This window comes from Rattus rattus, chromosome 2, assembly GCF_011064425.1.
Source record: "Rattus rattus isolate New Zealand chromosome 2, Rrattus_CSIRO_v1, whole genome shotgun sequence".
Lineage (NCBI taxonomy): Eukaryota > Metazoa > Chordata > Mammalia > Rodentia > Muridae > Rattus > Rattus rattus.
The window spans coordinates 216,221,458-216,240,944 of NC_046155.1; the positions used below are offsets into that span (position 1 = coordinate 216,221,458).

Below are 19,487 nucleotides of genomic sequence, written 5' to 3' on the forward strand. Positions count from 1 at the left end.
CCTCTGGTGGTTAATACAGAAAATTACAACCCTGAGGTGTTTTGACTTTCAATTTATTGCTACACTGCTTTCTTATCCACTTTATCTGAAAACTGTCTGAAATGCCTTCAGTAATAATGCACAGCTTAAATAGTTTAAAATTTTGTAAGTGTTCACAGTGTTTCCTATGGTTAGAACATGCTGGAAAATCCACCTGCCTGGCTTCACACCCTATCTCACCACTTAAGCTTCGAGGTCCTGGGAGAGTAGCTGGACTAGTAACTCCTCTGCCCAGTTTCCCATCTGCTGAGAGGCTACCAAAAGCCTACACCCATGTTCCTGACGTGAGGGCTGAGCCGACACACGGAGAACGCTAAAGTTAGCCATAAGTGCATCCAAGATGGAGACCCTGGTACACAGTGGGTTTTATTTCTGAGTTCTTTACAATTTTGATAATGAGTGATAGACAAGTTAGGCTCCTCTGAAGCAGAGCCTGGCAGAGTGGGCGGGCGCTAACCCACTGACACAGACTCCACCCGGTCCCTGGCTGCAGCAGGGGCAAGCCTAGCAGGGAAGCCTGCAAATCTATTTATCACATTAGCATACAGATGAGGAGAGACAGTTACTGCAAATAAACTGGGTGTTTCATTTGTACCCCCAAGAAATCTTACCCACATAACCATCTCTCACAAAGAAACCAGACGTCATAAAACAGCAAGAATATAATTTGGAATGTTAAAAACTCAACCAAGTTCAAAAGATCCATTTATTATAAAATCTACTTACAAAAAAATATACATATATACAGGTTATAAACATAACAGAGAACAAAGGGAACACACCAAAGCCATCTGCGTGTGCAAAGCCAGTGTGCAGGAAATCTATCAAGGGAACATGCCAGCCATCTGCGTGTGCAAAGCCAGTGTGCAGGAAATCTATCAAGGGTCTACTTCTACATGTAGTACTTTACGATCAAATAATTTACTACTGCAGGAAGTTCTAGGAAGTTCAGCCCTATGTGACTAAAACTCTGACTATCTTAATGAAAATCATCATCTTCTGCTCACTAAGAAATCTACAAGTTACTGAAGGCCACGTAAACTGTATCACAGCAACTCACAAGACTGAAAGGAGCCTCCGTAGGAAGCCATAGTTTTAGGAACATCGCGGAACCACGTATTTCAGTAGCACTCACATGGTGGGGAATCTACACCCAACTCTCTTCAGTAGTCAGTCAATTGCCACATCTTCCAAAAGCAGGGACAGCGTTCATAGATGTCTTCCTCGGGCTGGGCGGATACTGGTCCCCGAGTACGGCTCGATGACCCTAACAGAGGTGGTATTCCCTGACAGGCAGTGAGGATACCACAGGGCACGCCTGATCTGTCCTTCCAAGTGTAGTCCCAGCTTTTGCTTCTGATACCCTGGATTACGGCTTTTATATCATCAGTCCTTCCCTCAGGTCACTCGCTGACTCTCTGGTGGAGTAATGTGACGTCAAAACTGAAACAAAGCAAAGGTTAACACAAAATTACTAAAATGTAAAACCAAGAAGGGGGAGGCGGGAGGAGGGAAGGAGCGGTGGTGTGAATGAGAGACAAAGCAGGAAGCAGGAAGGCTGGCGAGGACCGGATGACCCGGAGGTGCAAGAGCAAGGAAGTCAGGAGCTGAGGACTCCCTAGTGAGCGGAAGGTGCATCTTAGCTCACCGCTGCAGTCTAAGATCCCACAGCAGGACTGCAAAGAGGCACAAACACTCGCCTTTTGAGCAAGCAATCAGAAGACACCCCAAAAGGGTTCAGGTTCCCACAATTCCTTTTACAAGCATGTCCCCTATGACTTGAAACCTTTGTAGTACCCACAACACTCCCCACTTCTCCCCACGTTAGCACCGTACTGTCCCTACATCCAGCCTGAAACTGCGTGCTACTAAAGTAAGTAAGAATGCCTCTGAAATGCGGCGGCTGGGTGGGTACAGACACCGGCCTCCAGGCACAAGGGCAAGCTGGGTCACCAGGGCCCACAGAGAACGAACTTCCTCAAACTGAGACACACACACACACACACACACACACACACGCACACACGCACTTTTAATTTTGCTCTTAAAGAACGTACCAAGAAACAACAAGCAAGCATCAAACATCACATTACAACCCAGGGACGCTTTCACTGGTGCACTACCACCGGGAAACAGTCTTCCTAGGTACACCATAAGCGCTCTATAAATAGCTTCAGAAATAACAAAAAGATGTCTGTGTGCTCACTACAGATGCAGCAAGCATTTTAGTTATCGCTTGCTTGTTTTCCATCTAACATTTGGTTGACTCACATAGGCAGAACACACAGCTACAGAGGCATCATGATCTTGCGAGTACAAAGTGCTGCACCAACGTTAGAAGCGAACGCTCACTTCAGACACAGCTGCACACTGCAGAGGCAACCAGCAGTCCCAACGAGAACTGGTCGCTTTCTCCGTTTCGCTCGGAGGGCCAGTGTTTTGCCAGTTTGTTTTAAGTACTGGACATCAGACCTACCATTTCCTGCATGCTAACTAGACATGCTACCACTTAACCAGATCCCCAGCCCGGCACTGTCACGTGTATAAAAGGCCATTATGAGTCAACACCTGGTTATGTGCACACAGTGGCAATGCGATGGGCCGCAGCTCCTGGACCAGGGCCTTCCTGAAGAATGCATCTCCCTCAGTATTATGCGATCCCAGCAGCAGCAGGCATTTCGGTTCCCCAGCCTCTCTGCTTCAGGGCACTGAGTGCTGGCTTTAGATGCTGCCCCTCCTACAGCCCTGCTGATCACAAGGCTCATTCTTAGGTCTGACCTCATCTGAGTATGAGAATCACCCCCTTAAGTGTAATACCATTCCATGCACCCATGCACACCGCTTTAGGGATCACTCTGATTCTGGCCAGGCCTTCGACCTCAGCGCTCGGGGTACAAGAGGCAGGCCTGCTCTACAAAAGAAGCTCTGGGCCGGTCTCGGGGGACATAACTATGATCCTTTTGCTTTCCTAACAAACAGGGCTAACATTCCATTCAATTAAATAAGCCAAACCCTTCATATTTGACAGCAAAAATAATGGAAGGCCGGACCTATTACACAGCTCTTCTCTAGACTCCTTAAAACTATAAATGTCTCCTTCACACTACAGATAGCAGTAGCAACATCCTACCTACAATAAACCATCACACATCGTGGTTTTCTTCCCTGTTTTCTTTTTTGGTTTTCAAGACCTCTTCTTTGGTTTCTCTGTGTAGCCCTGGGCTATCCTGAACTCCATTTGTAGCCCAGGCTGGCCTCTGCCTCATCTCAAATGTTGCAATAAAAAGTGTGCACCACCAACACCACCATTGGGCTGCATCTGTGTTTTTCAAATCATGTTTTTGTTTCATGGTAAGCTAATATCAAAAATAATAGTGCAAAATTAGCAAGAAAAAAGTATTACCAATAAAACAAAAACAAAACTAATGGATCAAACTGTCATGGAAACTCACAGCTTTACTCCCAGAACTTGAGAGGCCAAAGCAGATTCTGGGGGGGTGGGGGGGTGGTGAGTGTGTGTGTGTGTGTGTGCTTGAGTATGTGTGCATGTGTGTGCATGAGTATGCACATGTGTTTGTCTGTGTCTGTGTGCGTGTGCACGTGTGTGTGTGTTCGCATGCGTGTGTGTGTGTGTGTGGTGTGGAGTGTATACATGTGTGTGCATGCGTGCGTGTGGGGATGTGTAGAGAATCTGTAGGCAAAGCTCAGTCAGGAAGAACACACTTGAGAAAGCTAATGCGTCACTATCACAAACTCACCCTGGAACCATTTCTGGAAGTTTCTGGACTAGAAAATGGAGAACCTTGCCAAGATCTATTTTCACTATCAAAGGAATCATCTTGAAAGGCAAACTTCTGTTTCAGTGCATTAGAAATTAGAGACACTGGATCCCATTGTGAACTCTGTCGTCTCCTCTTCTGAATGGGTCTACCACCCGGTGACCTATATGTAAATCAAGAAAATCAAAAGCATTAAAACTCTGATGCAATTTTCTTTTAGCTCTTAGTTCCTAAACACAGCAGGAATGTAAGCATAATACATTATAATCTAATTAGTTTTTAAGAGATTTCTGCCATGAATTAAGAAATCTAAAGAGGGGCTGGTGAGATGGCTTAGCAGTTAAGAACTCTGGCTGCTCTTCCAGAGGTCCTGAGTTCAATTCCCAGCAACCACATGGTGGCTCAAGACCATCTATAAAGGAATCTGATCTCCTGGGATATAGGTGTATGTGCAGACAGAGCACTCCTACATTTAAATAAATACATAAATAAATTAAATAAAGGAAGAAAGAAAGAACGAGCAAACTAAGAATTCACATCAGAAAACCAGGAGCCACGGGTTGGGGCCTCCCACAGCCTGTGTGGCCTGAGTTCCTCATTTTCATCGCTCCAAACCTCAATGTTTATCCTTCTAATTTCCACTGTAGCATGCTCTAGGTAAACCAAGCTGGCTGGTCTTGAACTTCTGATCCTGCTTCTGCTATCCAACTACAGGGAATATGGGAGTCTACCGTGACGTCCAGCACACTGAACAGGAGGATTTAAAGAAACCTTTTAAGAATGTACAAAAGACCAGATTCATGAAGAAAAAATCATTCGGCTTTTGTTCATTAATTTGATCATTGCGTCCATCGTCACTGAATTACAATGTTTAATCACACCGCTTCTAGAACTTTCCATTAAATACTAACCAGGCTTAGGAAAAGCAAAATGTTGGGTAGAAGGAAGTCCTGTATTCTTATCCTCCACAGCACAGAGTACATATAATTAACAGACCAACAAACAGTGAAGTATGGTAAGACAAGAGACACTCAAAGAAAGAACTAAGGATGGTTCTGCCCTGGGAAGGTGGCCACAGGGTGAGGGAGAGTAAGAGATACACAACTCCCATGAACCATTTATCTGAAAAACTGATAAAATTTCCTTTCCTCTCCCAAATCCCAGTGACATACCTTTCCACTGGCCGAAGTTTGACCTTATTCATGTCCTTCAGAACATCCAACATGTTCGGAACGTCACTTACTCTCTGACTTTCTGAATGATGGCTGCTGTCAGTCTTCTTAACACCAGAAGGGTGCTTTTTCATTTCAGCAGCCAGATTATCTATGCCACGTGTATTCGCAGATCCGGGTGGCACGGGAAGAGAACTGGGAGGCTGCAGAGAAAACTGAGGAGGAGGAAGTGGGGGAGGAGGAGGAGGAAGGGGAGGAGGAGAAAGCACCACACTTGGAACATGGTCCGGTTCCACACTCAGCTGAGAGGTCGCTGATGATGGTGGCACCTGCTCCATGCTGGGTCCATCGCTCAAGCTGATGAAGCCTGAAGAACAGAAACCCAAAACCACACACAACCCTCAGCATAACACGAAGCCAGAGAATCAAGCCAGCAACACCCCTGTGTTCCTGCTAAATACCAACAATAGCCAAGACAGCAAGCAAACCCATGTTAGCCACCCCTTAACCTCCAAGCCACCTCTCTAGACCCCAAAACTTTATGTTTAAAACGAGATGCACCTCCAAAAGCTTAGAAAAAAGACACCGGGAAAATATTACTCACCTGAACTCGGTGAGACAGTATCATCGAAAACATTTAATAAAAGGTATACATTAGCTTGAGTTGTTTTGTATTGGGTTTTTATTTTGCCCTGTTTTGGTGTTTCTGGGAGAGGTTTTGATGAAGTCTAGGCTAACCTCAAACTCTGTTGCTACAGATTATCTTGAACTCCTGCATCCACTCCCAGTGCTAGAATTAAGGTGTGCCCACCGTGCCTTTCCGGGCGCTGTGGCTTTAACCCCAGAGCCGGCCACAGCTCACTACAGCACCAGCACTTGGTTTCCGTTTCCGAGATATGGTCTCACTCTAGACTCAAGACTGGCTTACAACTCAAGGCAGCCTCCCTGCTCCAGTCTCCTAAAAGCTGGAATTACAGGCATGAGCCGCATGCCTGGCTTCTAATTCTTTGCAAAGCTCACTGAGAAGTCATGACTTCTCAAAACAAACAAACGAAGCGACCGTGTACTGTGGCTATCCCTTCTTACCCTCGTGGTTTACATCAGCCTGTCATGACGCAGTCTCTGCTGGATTACACTCGGATGCTGCTGACCCGGGGGTGAGCTCAGTATCCCTCCAGCCCAACAAACTACACAACTACTTACCAGTCTCCCCGCCCCCTCTCAGGTCCTGCATGGCCACAATGGCCGCGATCTGAGCCCGGAGAGAAGTCAGCTCATCTTCAAGGGCGGCTATCTTTTTAATGGCAGCTTCGCTTACAGGAAGGTCATCGGCCACTGTTCTGTTCTGACTTAGAGCAGGGGACGACAGATCCCAAGGTAGTTTTGAAGGATGGAAGAGAGCAACTTTCCCTTCCGCCTTTTTCCATAGACTGTGTCTGTGGGTAAAAGGAAAGAAAAAACAAAGGGAGGAAAATTTTCAACTTGAGAAAGAAAATCCCAGCACAGCACTGTGGTGGCTTTAATGCCGGCCCTCGAGGCAGAGGCAGGCAGATCTCTGAGTTAGAGGGCCAGCCTGTCTGCAGGCCGTCACACTGCTCTTACGAAGCTGCTAAGTTTGCCGTTTGTTCTGACTGATTCTCATAAACTCAGGTTAGCTCCCAGAATCCAAGTCGGCTGGCTAAATGGCAGCTCCCAAATCCTTAGCACCGGCACTGGGGGCACACACTCCTCCCTACCACAGAGTGAGTATATATATTTATATGTGTGTGTGTGTGTGTGTGTGTGTGTGTGTGTGTGTGTATATGTATATGTATATGTATATATATATGTGTGTGTATGTATGTATATATATGTACACACACATATATACATATATATACACACACATATAGAGACTATACATATAACAGACCAATCAGTGAACACGGGCTAGGGACGTAGCCCAGTACAGAGTGTCTAGCATGTACAAGGCTCTGGATTTACCAAGGTAAATAAAACCAAAGTATCTCTTTCCTCTGGGATGGCCTCTAGCCTCACCAAGAAGGAGAGCCTCGTATCATTACTTTTATCTTCACCTATAGAAAACATCCAATATGCAGCAAGGAAATGAGGAAGTGAACCTTTCCTTAAATTGTAGGTCAAAAAGGCCTACCCTCTAGTTGTTTACCTACTAACTTTTAGTGCTGTAAGTTTACTCAGAAATTCTACATAAGGTTCTGAAGGGCCTTGCATTTGGGTCTATATTAGGATCAGTTTATATCTTCTAAATGTCTGAAAATAAAACAGTTTGATACATAATAAATTTAGCTAGAATCTTTGACTAATTGGCATTCCTGATGCTAAAAGTTTCCATTTAAATATTCTAACATATAAATCAGCACCTTCCTAGGGGTATAAATACATCCAAAATTTGAAACACAGTCCACTTCAGCATTCGTGAAGTGATTGTTTCAGAAACCCTGCAGACACCAAAAGCCAAAGCTGCCCCAGTTCCTTATAAACCTTTAACCTATGCACATCCTTCGCTCGCTTTGAGTCATCTCTAAAGTAGTGAAGACATTCAGGACAGAACCTTTGTCACTTTCATTTTTGTAGATCTGGCATAATATCTGAAATACAAGTTCGTGCTTTTGTTTCTGGGTAATTTCGGGACTTCTCTCCCTGAGTATTTTCTATCTATTTGATTTCACAGGGTAGAACCCATATTTTTCGAACATGGACACAAAGCACAGGTGGAAACCATGATAAAGAGCTGGATATATATATCTAATATTTATTTTTAAATGCTTTATTTATAATACAGAAAGCAAAATCAATATGACCACGATACCCATTTGATAACCCATGGCCTCCTAGACCGGGTACTAGGTTTAAGTAGGCACAAAGCAGCCAAGGGCTCTGCTGACACCTTGCCCAATCCCTCGCACTCGGCCTTGGTGAGCAATTCCAGGACTCCCTCCCTGGTCTGAAACCAGTCCAAAAATGGTAAGAGAGAAAACAGCCCCGAACACCCACTCGACATAGGGGGACGACAAAACTTCCACCAGTTTCACAACCTACCCCAGAAGCCAAGACCCCACTGCAAAAACATAAGCAATATGGAAAATCAAGACAACATGGCCCCCCCAAAGATATCACCAAACCTACAGTAACATTCCTCAGCAAGAATAGTTCAAATGAGTCTCAAGACAAAGAATTTAAGAGTTCAAAGAGTTTTAAAAGGAAACAAAGGCCTGAATGCAGTTAAAGAGAACTAGAGTCCTGACTGAAGTCCGAGAAACAAGTGGAATAAGAAGAACAATGCAGGACACGAAGAAGAATTCAATGGAGTGAAATACTGACGAGAACACAAATACAAATAAGGACAGAAATGAAAACCCCAACCACTCACTCAAAAGACTCCGTGGAAAGCCAACAACATGGATGTGGTAGAAAACAGAGAATCGGGAACCGAGGAAAAGAGAGAAGAACAGACCACATGATCAAAGAAAAGGGTAAATTAAAGAAAGAAATACACAGGAAGTCTGGGACACCCCAAAAGGAGAAAAGCTGTGAATCATGAGACAAAAACAATTTCAGCCCAAAGGCACAGATCAGGCATTCAATAAAACAGAAGAGACTCCCCTGTAACTAAGTAAGGAGACCCCCCACTCAGAGCCAAGAGGCACACAGAACCCCACTGGACAAAAAGGTATTTTCCATGAGGTGTTATGATCCAAGCACTAAACATTCAGAAAGCAGAAAGGATGTGAAACCCTCAAGAAAGAAGTCACAACTCATGCAAAAGCAAACCCATTAGAAGACCAGCTGACTTCTCAATGGAAACTTGGGAGAGCCAGGAGAGAAGCAATGTACTAAGTCCTAAACGACAGCCTTTGCCAAGTACATGCGGGCAACATTAAATGGACTTAGTACATTTCACCCACACACATACACACATATATACACACTCACACATACACACAGACTCACACACTTTCAACACACTCATATACTCACACAACACACACGACAGTGTGAAATTGGAAGCATGTGAAGAGGACAGGGGAAGAGTTGGGTGGAAGGGTGACGGATGATGATCTGATCAAACTAAAATACATTTATGTAAAAGGGGAAAAATCATTTTCAAAAATTTAAAGGCAAAAAAACCTCTTTAAAATATATACTAAAACTCTTGCTCCTTGTTCTTTCCCTCTACTCCTCTTCCCCTGTCCCTTCTCTCCCCATTCCCCACCCTGCTTCCCTCCACATGCTCATGGCCCACCTCTACTCCTCTCCTCTTCTACTCTTCTCCTCTCATTAAACCTTTCCACATTGGGAAAAAATAAAAAATAAAAATAAAAATAAAATATATAAGGCTAGAAAATGAGATGCCATCACTCATCTATATTAAGAAAATATCAGGACATAGCATATCACAAAAACACAACAAAAATGTCCACTCATTAGGAACAAACTTCAACACTTGCAAGAATTCAAGTTTTAGGCTACACCCATGTCCAAGGCAAACACATAAAATTACCGAAATCCGAGACAACCGGCTTCTCCATCGTCTGCCACACACAAAACATCAGCAAAGGACGGAACCTCAAGTTCATAGTCATCCACCTCCTTAGAGCTCGCAGGTGGGGTCAACTACAACAAAAGAACGGACACAGTCAGAACCCCACAGACGATCAGGGACAGCACGCGACTCGTGTTCCATCATAGTAAATAAGTTAACAGTCCAAAACGCAAACGGGAAAAACAGATGTTAAAAAAAAGCTGGAGAAATGTTATTCCTCCACCTGAGGGCATAACTGCATCTTCTCCCCATGGCTAATCTCATCCATCACACAGCCGTACATCGAGAATACAAAGTCAGATTGGAACAAGCTCCAGGCATTCTCTGTACTGACTTGGAATATAAGTAAAGAAATGATGTGTGAGAAGACTTATCTGTAGGAGCAAACCAAAGGCTTGGCTCACAGGCACATGTCTTCCTCTGTCCTCCTGTCCTATATCCCTGGAGTGCCTCGATTACTTTATCCCCAGGGCTTAAATGATGCACGGTGACTGACTCACCTCAAAACGAGGTCTTCGGCAAGGCTCTAAAGGAAGCATTCTCCCAATAACACGGACAATACTCCGAGCTGACCCATAATCTTTATTTTGAAAAATCAGCAAATCCTATAAATAAAGCTTTGTTTAAAATACACGCCAGTTAAGTATGTTTATCTATCTACGAAGATAAAGGTGTAATAGATGTAGTAACCTTTATTTCTTCAAAGAAAACATTAACAGCAAATACTTAAACGTACCTTTATTAAAGAATTAAACCTTATTAACATTTCTTGGAAAAAAAAAAAAAACACCTCAAGTATGGGGTTAGAAGAAAAGTTAGTCAAAGTTTACCATGGACACATGAGATCCCAAATACAATATCCAGAACCCACGTAAAAATGCTGGCATGGTGATACACTCCAGTAATCCCAATTGATGGCCTCTCTCAATTTCTTTTCCAAAGTTTTCAAAAGAAAGTTACTGATACCACCTTCCCTAACTCACCACACATCCAATCCTATCTCCACCCACGGAAATTCTTTCTAGGGGCAGTGGTGAAGCACACCTTGAAACCCAGCACTGGGAGACAGAAACTCTAGGAACTCCGAGAGAGAGAGAGAGGGTGGGGGAGAGAGAGAGAGAGAGAGAGAGAGAGAGAGAGAGAGAGAGAGAGAGAGAGAGAAAAGAAACTCTTCCTTGGAGCATGTTTGGCTTGATTCCTGTTTTGGTTCTTTAATAGTTTGAGGGATGTTCTTGTTTGCTTGTTGTTTGTTTGCAGGGGAATGCCCTGCGTGAGTACTGACTGTATCTACCTCACTTTCGCCTTTTCTTCTCCCTGCTCCAACCTCTCTCCTGTCCCTGTCCCAGATTCCCGATCCCTCCTGTTGAGGTTTGGTCTTTGGCTCTGTATTGTAACGCTAAGTGTGGGCCCTCAAGACCTGGCTGCCCCCCCCCACTAGAAAGTCAGCACATAGACCCAAGTGACCATGCCCCCAAGTTATTTCTGATTGGTGAATAAAGACGTCTACAGCCTGTAGCTGGGCAGAAGAGAGATGGGAGGAGCTTGGTGTTCCCTGCCAGAGAGTGTGCAGCAGACCAGGAGAGAGAAGGGGGCACAAAGAGAGGAAAAGGTGTCGTGAGTTAGCCCTGAGGGCTGACCAAATGGAGTTAAGAGCAGGCCAGAAGAAACACAGTAAGTAATAACTTGGGGTTATCGATAGGAAAATAGATTCTAATAGCGCAGAGGGTAGATGTCTGCCCACTCTAGTGCTGATTAAGTCCTATTGTAAACATAAAGGCGGTGCATGTCTTTTATATAGGAACTAAATGGTAAAAGGCAGGGTAGAAACCCCAGGTTGGGTTTAAATATTTTCAACATCTCCTTTAATTGGTATTAATAAATGTATATACATATATACACACACATATTTATGTATGTATACACATACGTGCACATAACCAACTGAGTCCATTTAGCTTACGTGTCCAGAACTGACCACATAGGATGGCATAAGCTACCTGAGTTCGTTCCTCAACTGACTATTCCTCTCTCAGCAGACACTCACCACCTATAACTTCCTGTAGGGGTGGGACCATGTGAAACTTCCCATCTGACTTGGCATGTTACCTGACACTGGGCTTGTTCTGTCATACATCCTAGGCTAGCCTTGAACTCTCAACTCTGCTGCAAGCAAATGAAGTCACAAGTGAATGTGTATTGTGGACATGAGAATGGTCAAGGCCAAGAGTGCCTCAGACCCAATTGAGTACGGCAAGACCTTCCCCTAGCTGAGTTCAGATACAAAAAGTATCAACCACAACTTCCTCCGCTCTGGTAACTACAGCTTGCTACAGCTCCCCTGGAGAAATTCCACTCCAAAGTCATCTAACCTACTTCTCTTTCAACTATGTATAAGAAACCTGCACCCTTCTTCAGTCATACAATACACAGAGTCCTCATTTGGCTGTTTATCATGAATGTGCTGAATTTCCCAGGTGCATCTCCAACAGGGGGCATGGCCCACCCCACCCCAGCTTTTTCTGTCACACGTCTGTCCTTTCTCCATTCACTATAAACCCAGTCAGGTCAATCGCAAAGCTGTGCAGGAGCAACTCTCCTACCTCAGCCTTCTGAATTCAGAAGCTACACCAGGAATTGTTCCAACTGCTAGTCCTTGTCATCGTGTGTCTCACTATTACTGACATCTAAGCTGTTTCAGCTCCATCAAATGACATGTTGCATTGTTACTCTACCTCCATGGCCTCTGGCATCAACAGAGCACAGCAAACTCCCTAAGCCGGGTGGTTTTTCTTCCCCAGGCCCCTCTAGACCCTTATGTCCAATTGTCTGTGGCATACATTGTTGTGTATCCCAACAATACTTCTGGCTTACATATTTCCTCTCGTCAAACTAATCTGTCCTGCTACTGCCTTTCATCTGGGCAACATCAAATTTTAATTCGCTTTTGTTTAAAATCTTGGCATTATCCCTGACACTTTTTCTAATTCGTTCCACCAACTTTATGGATAATTTGCCATTTTGTAAGCCACCCACTATTATACACACATTTCATATGTGTTTGTGTTTTTCAGATGGGGTCTATGTAACTGTCTTAGTCGTGGTTTCTATTCCCGCACAAACATCATGACCAAGAAGCAAACTGGGGAGGAAAGGGTTTATTCAGCTTACACTTCCACATTGCTGTTCATCACCAAAGGAAGTTAGGACTGGAACTCAAGCAGGGCAGGAAGCAGGAGCTGATGCAGAGGCCATGGAGGGATGTTACTTACTGGCTTGCTCCCCTGGCTTGCTCAGCTTGCTTTCTTATAGAACCCAAAATTACCAGTCCGGGGATGGTACCACCCACAATGGGGCCTCCCACCCTTGATCACTTATTGAGAAAATGCCTTACAGCTGGGTCTCATGGAGGCATTTCCTCAAGGGAGGCTCCTTCCTCTGTGCTAACTCCAGCTTGTGTCAAGTTGACACACAAAACCAGCCAGTCCAGTAGCCCCAGCTATTCTGGAACTCTACGCCAGTGGTTCTCAACCCCTTTGGAGGTCACCCATCAGATAGATTTGTGACGGCAGTAAAACTACAGTTATGGAAAAGCAACAAAATAATTTTATTTTCAGTCTGGCCTCAAATTCACAGAGCCCCACCAGTGCTGGGATTAATGGACCACCACGCCTGGCTTCTGTTTTTGGCATCACAAGCACAAGAGCCATGCATGGCTCCTCTGTATCACCCATGGAACCAAGACCCATGGATGCTCCTGTTCAACGGGCACACAAACCTGACGTGTACTTGTCAATCTCAGACTCATCTTTTCTCCCTCAGACTTACTCTAGGTTTACTGAACTTGTGTTCTCATGCGATACCCAAACAAACGTAGTCATAACTTATCATAAATAAAACTACTTTTTTAACTTTTTGAGACAGAGTTCACCTGCCTCCGCTCCCAAATGCAAAAGAACTTTTAAAACTGCATACACCAACTATAATTCTGTGGTGATCGTGTCCACATTTTATCCCTTTGTATCTTATTGGGCTTTGACCTGAAAGAGTAAAACAGATCACTAAACACTTTGCCACCATCTATAAACCGAAACTGTCACAGTTACACTATTGCAAACTCCTCTTTCTCCCACCTAAATAGAGAAGAAAGAATTTGATGTTTACACAGAGGTTTTCTTTCCAGAATTTGGGGTTGGATTTAGGAGCCCTGCTCACGCTCGGCAAGTGCTCCCAGCCCTGGTTCGTGACCTTTTATACTGACATGTAGTCTCACTAAGGTGCCCAGGAGAGTCTTCGACTCACTCTGTAGCCTAAGGTGACCCTGGGCTTTTCAGTCCCTGTCTGTCTGTCTCTCCAACAACTGAGGCTACAGCCTGTGCTACCACGTTTGGTGTGACTGCTGTGTTCTATCTGCTGCTATGATAAACACCAGAACCAAAAGCAATGTGAGAAGGAAAAATATCACTATTCATAGTGGAATAAAGTTAGGGCAGAAACTCAAACAGGGCAGGGAGCTGGAGGCAGGAGCTGACGGAGGAATATGATAACTAGTGCTTGCTCCACCTGCTTTCTTATAAAAAAGGACAGCCTGGCCAGAGGTGGGGGTTGGACTCTCCCTCAATCACTAACTAAGAAAACGCTCTACACGCCTGCCTATAGCCTGACTTTATGGAGGCTAATCAATCAGGGTTCCCTCCTATCGGATTATTACAGTTTGTGTCAAGTTAAAATAAAACTAGCCAGCACAACTTCTCAGTCTCGATCCATCACTGAGGGAAGTCAGGCAGGAACTGAAGCAGAAACCACTGGCTCAGGCTCAACTGGCTTTCTTAGACCACTCAGGACTCATTTTCCCAAGAACGGTATCCCCCAAGGGCTGGGCCCTACCACACCTAGGAACAGTAAGGACAATCTCTTAGAGACAGGGTCGCAAGCCAATCAACTCTAAGCCATGTCTTGAAGTTCCCTCTTCCTATAGGACTCTAATATCAAGTTGACAATAAAAACTAATCAGGGCAGAGAACACGTTCAAAATGACACACCAAACCCGACCTCCTGCTGTACATCTGTAATCCCAGCCCTTGGCAGGTGGAGAGAGGAGGATCAAGAGCTCAAGGACAACCTGCGCTAGACTATACCCTGGCTCAGAGAACAAAAATGAGACCCAAGGATCCAGACTTTTAGCCTAAGCCACACGATATCCTGTCTCAAAACAAGGACAATAAATTAGGCCCAAAAATAAAGTTAGCAAAATTAATAAAAGACATTTACCTGATCTACGGGAACACCTAAATATGCCAGCATGTTTCTTAATATATTCAGAATGAAAGACATTGGTGAAGCAAGTTCAAGAAAACATTGTTCGTTGGTACCTTAGAAGAGAAGTTATCGATTATTACTCTTGACAAGTAACTGCCACGTAGACCGCACTAAAGAAACCACAGAGACCTTACATGACACATTACGCCAAGTGATTGCTCTTGGGGAGCTTTTATTTTGAAGATGAAGAGAAAAGGAAGTGAGCGCGGAGGGGAGAGGTATCCGCGAGCACGTTAAAAAAACAAAAAAATAAAAAAAACAAAAAACCCCACAAACTTTTGTTAAGTTACGTTGCTCCCCTCTATGTGTAAAGGGATTCTGAGCAAATGTGCAACAACCAAGCTCACCAGCCCCGGAGCTCTGCTGCCCCTGGAGAGAACCGCCCCGGGGCTCTCTTCACACCGCGAAGAGCGCCGCCCGCCCACCCCTCACCCGCCGCCGACCGGAAGCCAAGGCCTCACGGAGCCTGTGCCACTCACCGTCCCGCTGCATTGCACGCCGCCGGCGGCCGGGGAAACTCTCTAGACGCAAAGCGGGGCGGCCGGCCCGCTGACGGCCGCCAAGCAGCTTCGTACCGGAACCGCTCGCCGCTTCCTCCTCCAGCCTCGACTCTCAAGCTTGGCGGGCCGGAACTCGGAGCCTACCCCCATTGGACGAGGCTAGAGGACGCCGCCTGTGATTGGAAGGCCAAAAACCAATAGCCGCACCAGGAAAGCGCATGCACAACGTGAGCCCAGTTTTCATCGCCGTGTTAGGATTGCTTTTGGAACTTGTGCTTTGCTGGTGCTGGCTTTACTCCTGCTGAGCCACAATATCCAGTCTAGTTGTTTACATGTATTTAGTGTGCACGCCCACGTGCGCATGCCATAGTACCCGCATGAAAGTCAAAGGACAATTTGTGTAGGCTCCAGGGATAGAACTTGAGACCTCAGGCTTGGTAGCAGGATGCTTAAGGCTTTTTACACCTTTACCTTTCTAACTTTTGAAAGCTAGTGAAAATCAAAAATGTTCTAATTAATCAAAAACAAAAGACCTGCTTTTGCATTGACAGTAAAAGATTATGGAAAGCAGAGGCTCACCCCAATCCAATTTACAAATCGTTGTCTCATCGTAGTAATGGATTACAAGCCTCAGTTAAATAAATCTAAATAGTCGGCATGCCATGAAGACATGAGCATAGTTTTAAAACTCTTAAATACATTTTCTTGGTTTAAAATAAAGCATCTGATGTGTAAGTGAAACCCAAACTAGAAAAAGTTCAGCATAAATACAGTATTTCTGACAACTTGAGATTGCATACACTCTCTGGAGGAATGTAGGGTTTTTTTGCTTTTTGTTTGTTTTTTGGGTTTTTTTTTTTTTTTTGGGGTTTTTTTTTTTGTTGTTTTGGGTTTTTTTTTTTTGCCTCCCTCATCTATGGGTCAGATAGCAGTTCCTCTAACTCTCTCCTAAGTGTGTGATGTCTTCTAGGAGGCCACTGAGGGAGTCTCTTAGATCTGACCAACTTGAAGGGAAGTTTCTCACGGCCAGCACTGCGTTTTTCTTAATATATGGCTCTTACAGGAAGCATTGTCACGCCAAGTGGCATAATTTCATTTAAACTATATAGGTATGTACTCAATGTATCATATGTAAACTTCATAAATATGAAATCATTCCTTATAGCTTTTTCGAATGTTTAGTATTTATCCCTCCTCCATCTCTTCCTGAACTGCAGCTTTCATCCACTTTTTCTATTTCTCCCTTCTGATCACCTCTATCCTGCCATCTGATAAGTTCCAAAGGAAACAAGCATCCATGGAACAACCATAATTGGGAAAAGCTGAACCAGGGAATAGAGGTTAGCTGTGTCTGAGCCATTTGGGCCAGCTAGTAGGTCCTTGGAAGTGAGGGCTCTGAGGTCGGCCAAACTCCCAATAAAAGTAAAAGCTATCAGGGTTAGAAAGACGGTTCAGCAGTAAGAAAAGCACACTGGCTGTCCTTCCAGATGACCTGGATTGAATTTCCAGTTCATATATAATAGCTCACGGACAGCTGTTATCTCCAACCATAGGGATCTAATCCCCTCTTCTAGACTCTGCAGACACAAAATACACATGGTACACAGGTGTACATGTCCATGAAGGGCATAAAAGCCATCTCTGGTGGGTGGAGAAATGGCTCAGAAATGCTCTTCCAGAGGACTTGGATTTAATTGCCAGCACCACATGGCAGCTCGCAACTATCCTTAGCTCCAGTTCCAAGAGATCTCTCTTCACACACACACACAGTGCACATAAACCATGTTACTTTAAATCTCTCAAGATTTGACACTGTACGAGTGTTTTGCATATATGAATATGTACCATGTATACTGGATACCCTGGAACTTAGTTTATTGTTATGAACTGCCATGCGGGTGCTGGGAACTAGAATTAATGTCCTCTGCAAGAGCAACAGTTTAGTGCTGAGCTCTCTCCAGCCCTCACTTTTTTTTAAAAAAAAAAAAAATGAATCATACCAGCTGTTTTCAATTACAAGGAAACGCTTGTTTTATTACCTATGTACTAACACAGGCATATATTCCTAGCATCTGGACGCAGAAGCAGAAAGGAGATGAAGGCTCTCCTTTGGGACACCTGGGAGCCATCCTGGGTTACATGAATCTGCTTTGTGTGTGTGCATGTGTGTACAATGCCTCACTGTACAGTCCATGCTGGCCTCAAACTCATGAACTTTACTCAACAGTTACCAGCTCTGAGTACTTACCTGTCTGAACAGTCAAGGAGAATTAGGAGTGCTCCTGAGAATACTCCAAGAAAACAAGTCTGTGACCTGTTTCTTCAAAACACAGACTTGTTTTTACAATGTATTTCCATGCTCCTCCCAGGTGTAGCGAATAGGAGTGAGTTTACTTCAGATTACTCACTATTGCTTGCTGCTTTTATTCAATGAAATGTTTGTGCGTCTATGGAACAATGTTTTTGCCATGTGTGACTCATCCTTGTGGTTGTATATACAGCATACAGCATAACTGTTAAGAACTTTACCCATGTGATTCAACTGTCATGGTAAATTGTCTGGGGCTCTGAATAAATTTGGCTATCACATGAGATTTTAGTCTGCCTCATTTACAGGCCCAATTCTCCCAAGTCCCACTGCCTGGAGCAGTGACACCACTTAATGACCCGGGCAAGATTGGGCCTCACAATATTTTGTCACTGAGTGAGGAAGGAGCTCGTGATGCCGTCTTCCCTTGAGGATTTGTACGCAGGCAATTAAAAGTTACTGGGGAAAGAAAAGATTTTCTTCAGTGGAATATTGGTATAATTGTCCGAGCTCCTGTAATACTTTTTAATATCTGTTTTTATGTGTACTGTCCCAGGAACTTGCAGCAGCCCATGTCAGAGGATGAGATCACATCCTTCAGAAATAGAATTTCCATGATCAAGATTACGGTACATAACCGTGAGCCACCATTAAGGACAGCAGGAACCAAACCCCAGTCTAATGCAAGAGCATTAAGCTGTTAACGTGAGTTTCTCTCCAGTCCCTGCTCCAGTAACTTTAAGCCCACTGGGGCACACCAAGGTTCCACCATAGCCTTGAAAATGAACATCCGGTCACAGTGAAAGTAAACATGACAGGGGTAGAACAGGAGTGCCTTCAAAGGCCCAGGCACAGAAAACTCAGTACTTCATCCTCTTTGGAGATTTTTTTTTTCCTCATAGATACTCAAGGCTCACACTTCTTCAGGATTTCTGTTTAGACTCATGGAGCAAATCTGCACTAGCAGCTGCCACATCTCTATCTTCAATTCCATGTTGCCTGTCACCAAAAATGCAGTTACCTCCATGCTCGAGGCTCACCAGAAGCATACATCTGACTTCTATGACAAATACGGAATGCTGTACTACAGTGGAACCATACTCTTCCTGTACTGAGAACAGTAGCAACACATAATATAACAGATCATCTTCCTGCAGACAGTTACGCAAAGGACTCAGATCATGAATCAGGCCAGCCAATGTAGTAATTGAACTGTATCAAAACCAACTCAACTCATGCCAAGTAAAAGCATTACATTCCCATTCAAACATTACTAAAATAAAGCACCCTTGTATTCTATGGTGGCCTAAATGAGAGGTGGGCCCCAAGTGGGCATCTGAGGGCTTTGTTCTCAACTGGCTGCTAGGGGAGGCTTAGGCGGTGTGGCTTGATGGCGAAAGCATGCCACAAGGGGCCAGCTTTGAGATGTCTGTTCACTGTTTCCTGTTTGTAGCTCAAATTGGAAGCCCTCTGCTCTCTGGCGTCTCCATGCCTCCCCCATGCCAAGCTTTCTCCCTTGACAGTGTTAGACTTCTATCCCCCTGGAATTGGAAGCCTCAAATAAGCCCTTCTGTTCTATAATGCCTTGGTCATGGTGTTTTATTACAGCAATTGGAAAGCAGCCAATCCAGTAGCAACATACTATTCCCAAGTTTGTAAAGCATGTATCATTATCTATGACTCAAGAAACTACATCTAGTCTCACACACACACACACACACACACACACACCTGACAATGAAGTGTGTATAATAATTCTTGGAGTCAGAAAACAGGCCAGATGTTAACGCGTCTGAACTGGCCAGAAAC

At 44.4% G+C, this 19,487-nt stretch overlaps 1 protein-coding gene across 1 annotated transcript; it reads right to left on the reverse strand.

Moving 5' to 3' along the window:
* Positions 1 to 871: 871 nt before the first annotated feature.
* Mtfr2 (mitochondrial fission regulator 2) lies at positions 872 to 15,956 on the reverse strand. Its single transcript, XM_032894931.1, has 8 exons — positions 15,350 to 15,956; positions 14,823 to 14,923; positions 10,055 to 10,159; positions 9,513 to 9,625; positions 6,194 to 6,426; positions 4,991 to 5,357; positions 3,798 to 3,981; positions 872 to 1,482 (listed from the first exon to the last, which is right to left on the reverse strand). The coding sequence occupies exons 1-8, from the start codon at positions 15,360 to 15,362 to the stop codon at positions 1,477 to 1,479; spliced, it is 1,122 nt and encodes a 373-aa protein (XP_032750822.1). The 5' UTR covers positions 15,363 to 15,956; the 3' UTR covers positions 872 to 1,476.
* Positions 15,957 to 19,487: the final 3,531 nt, after the last annotated feature.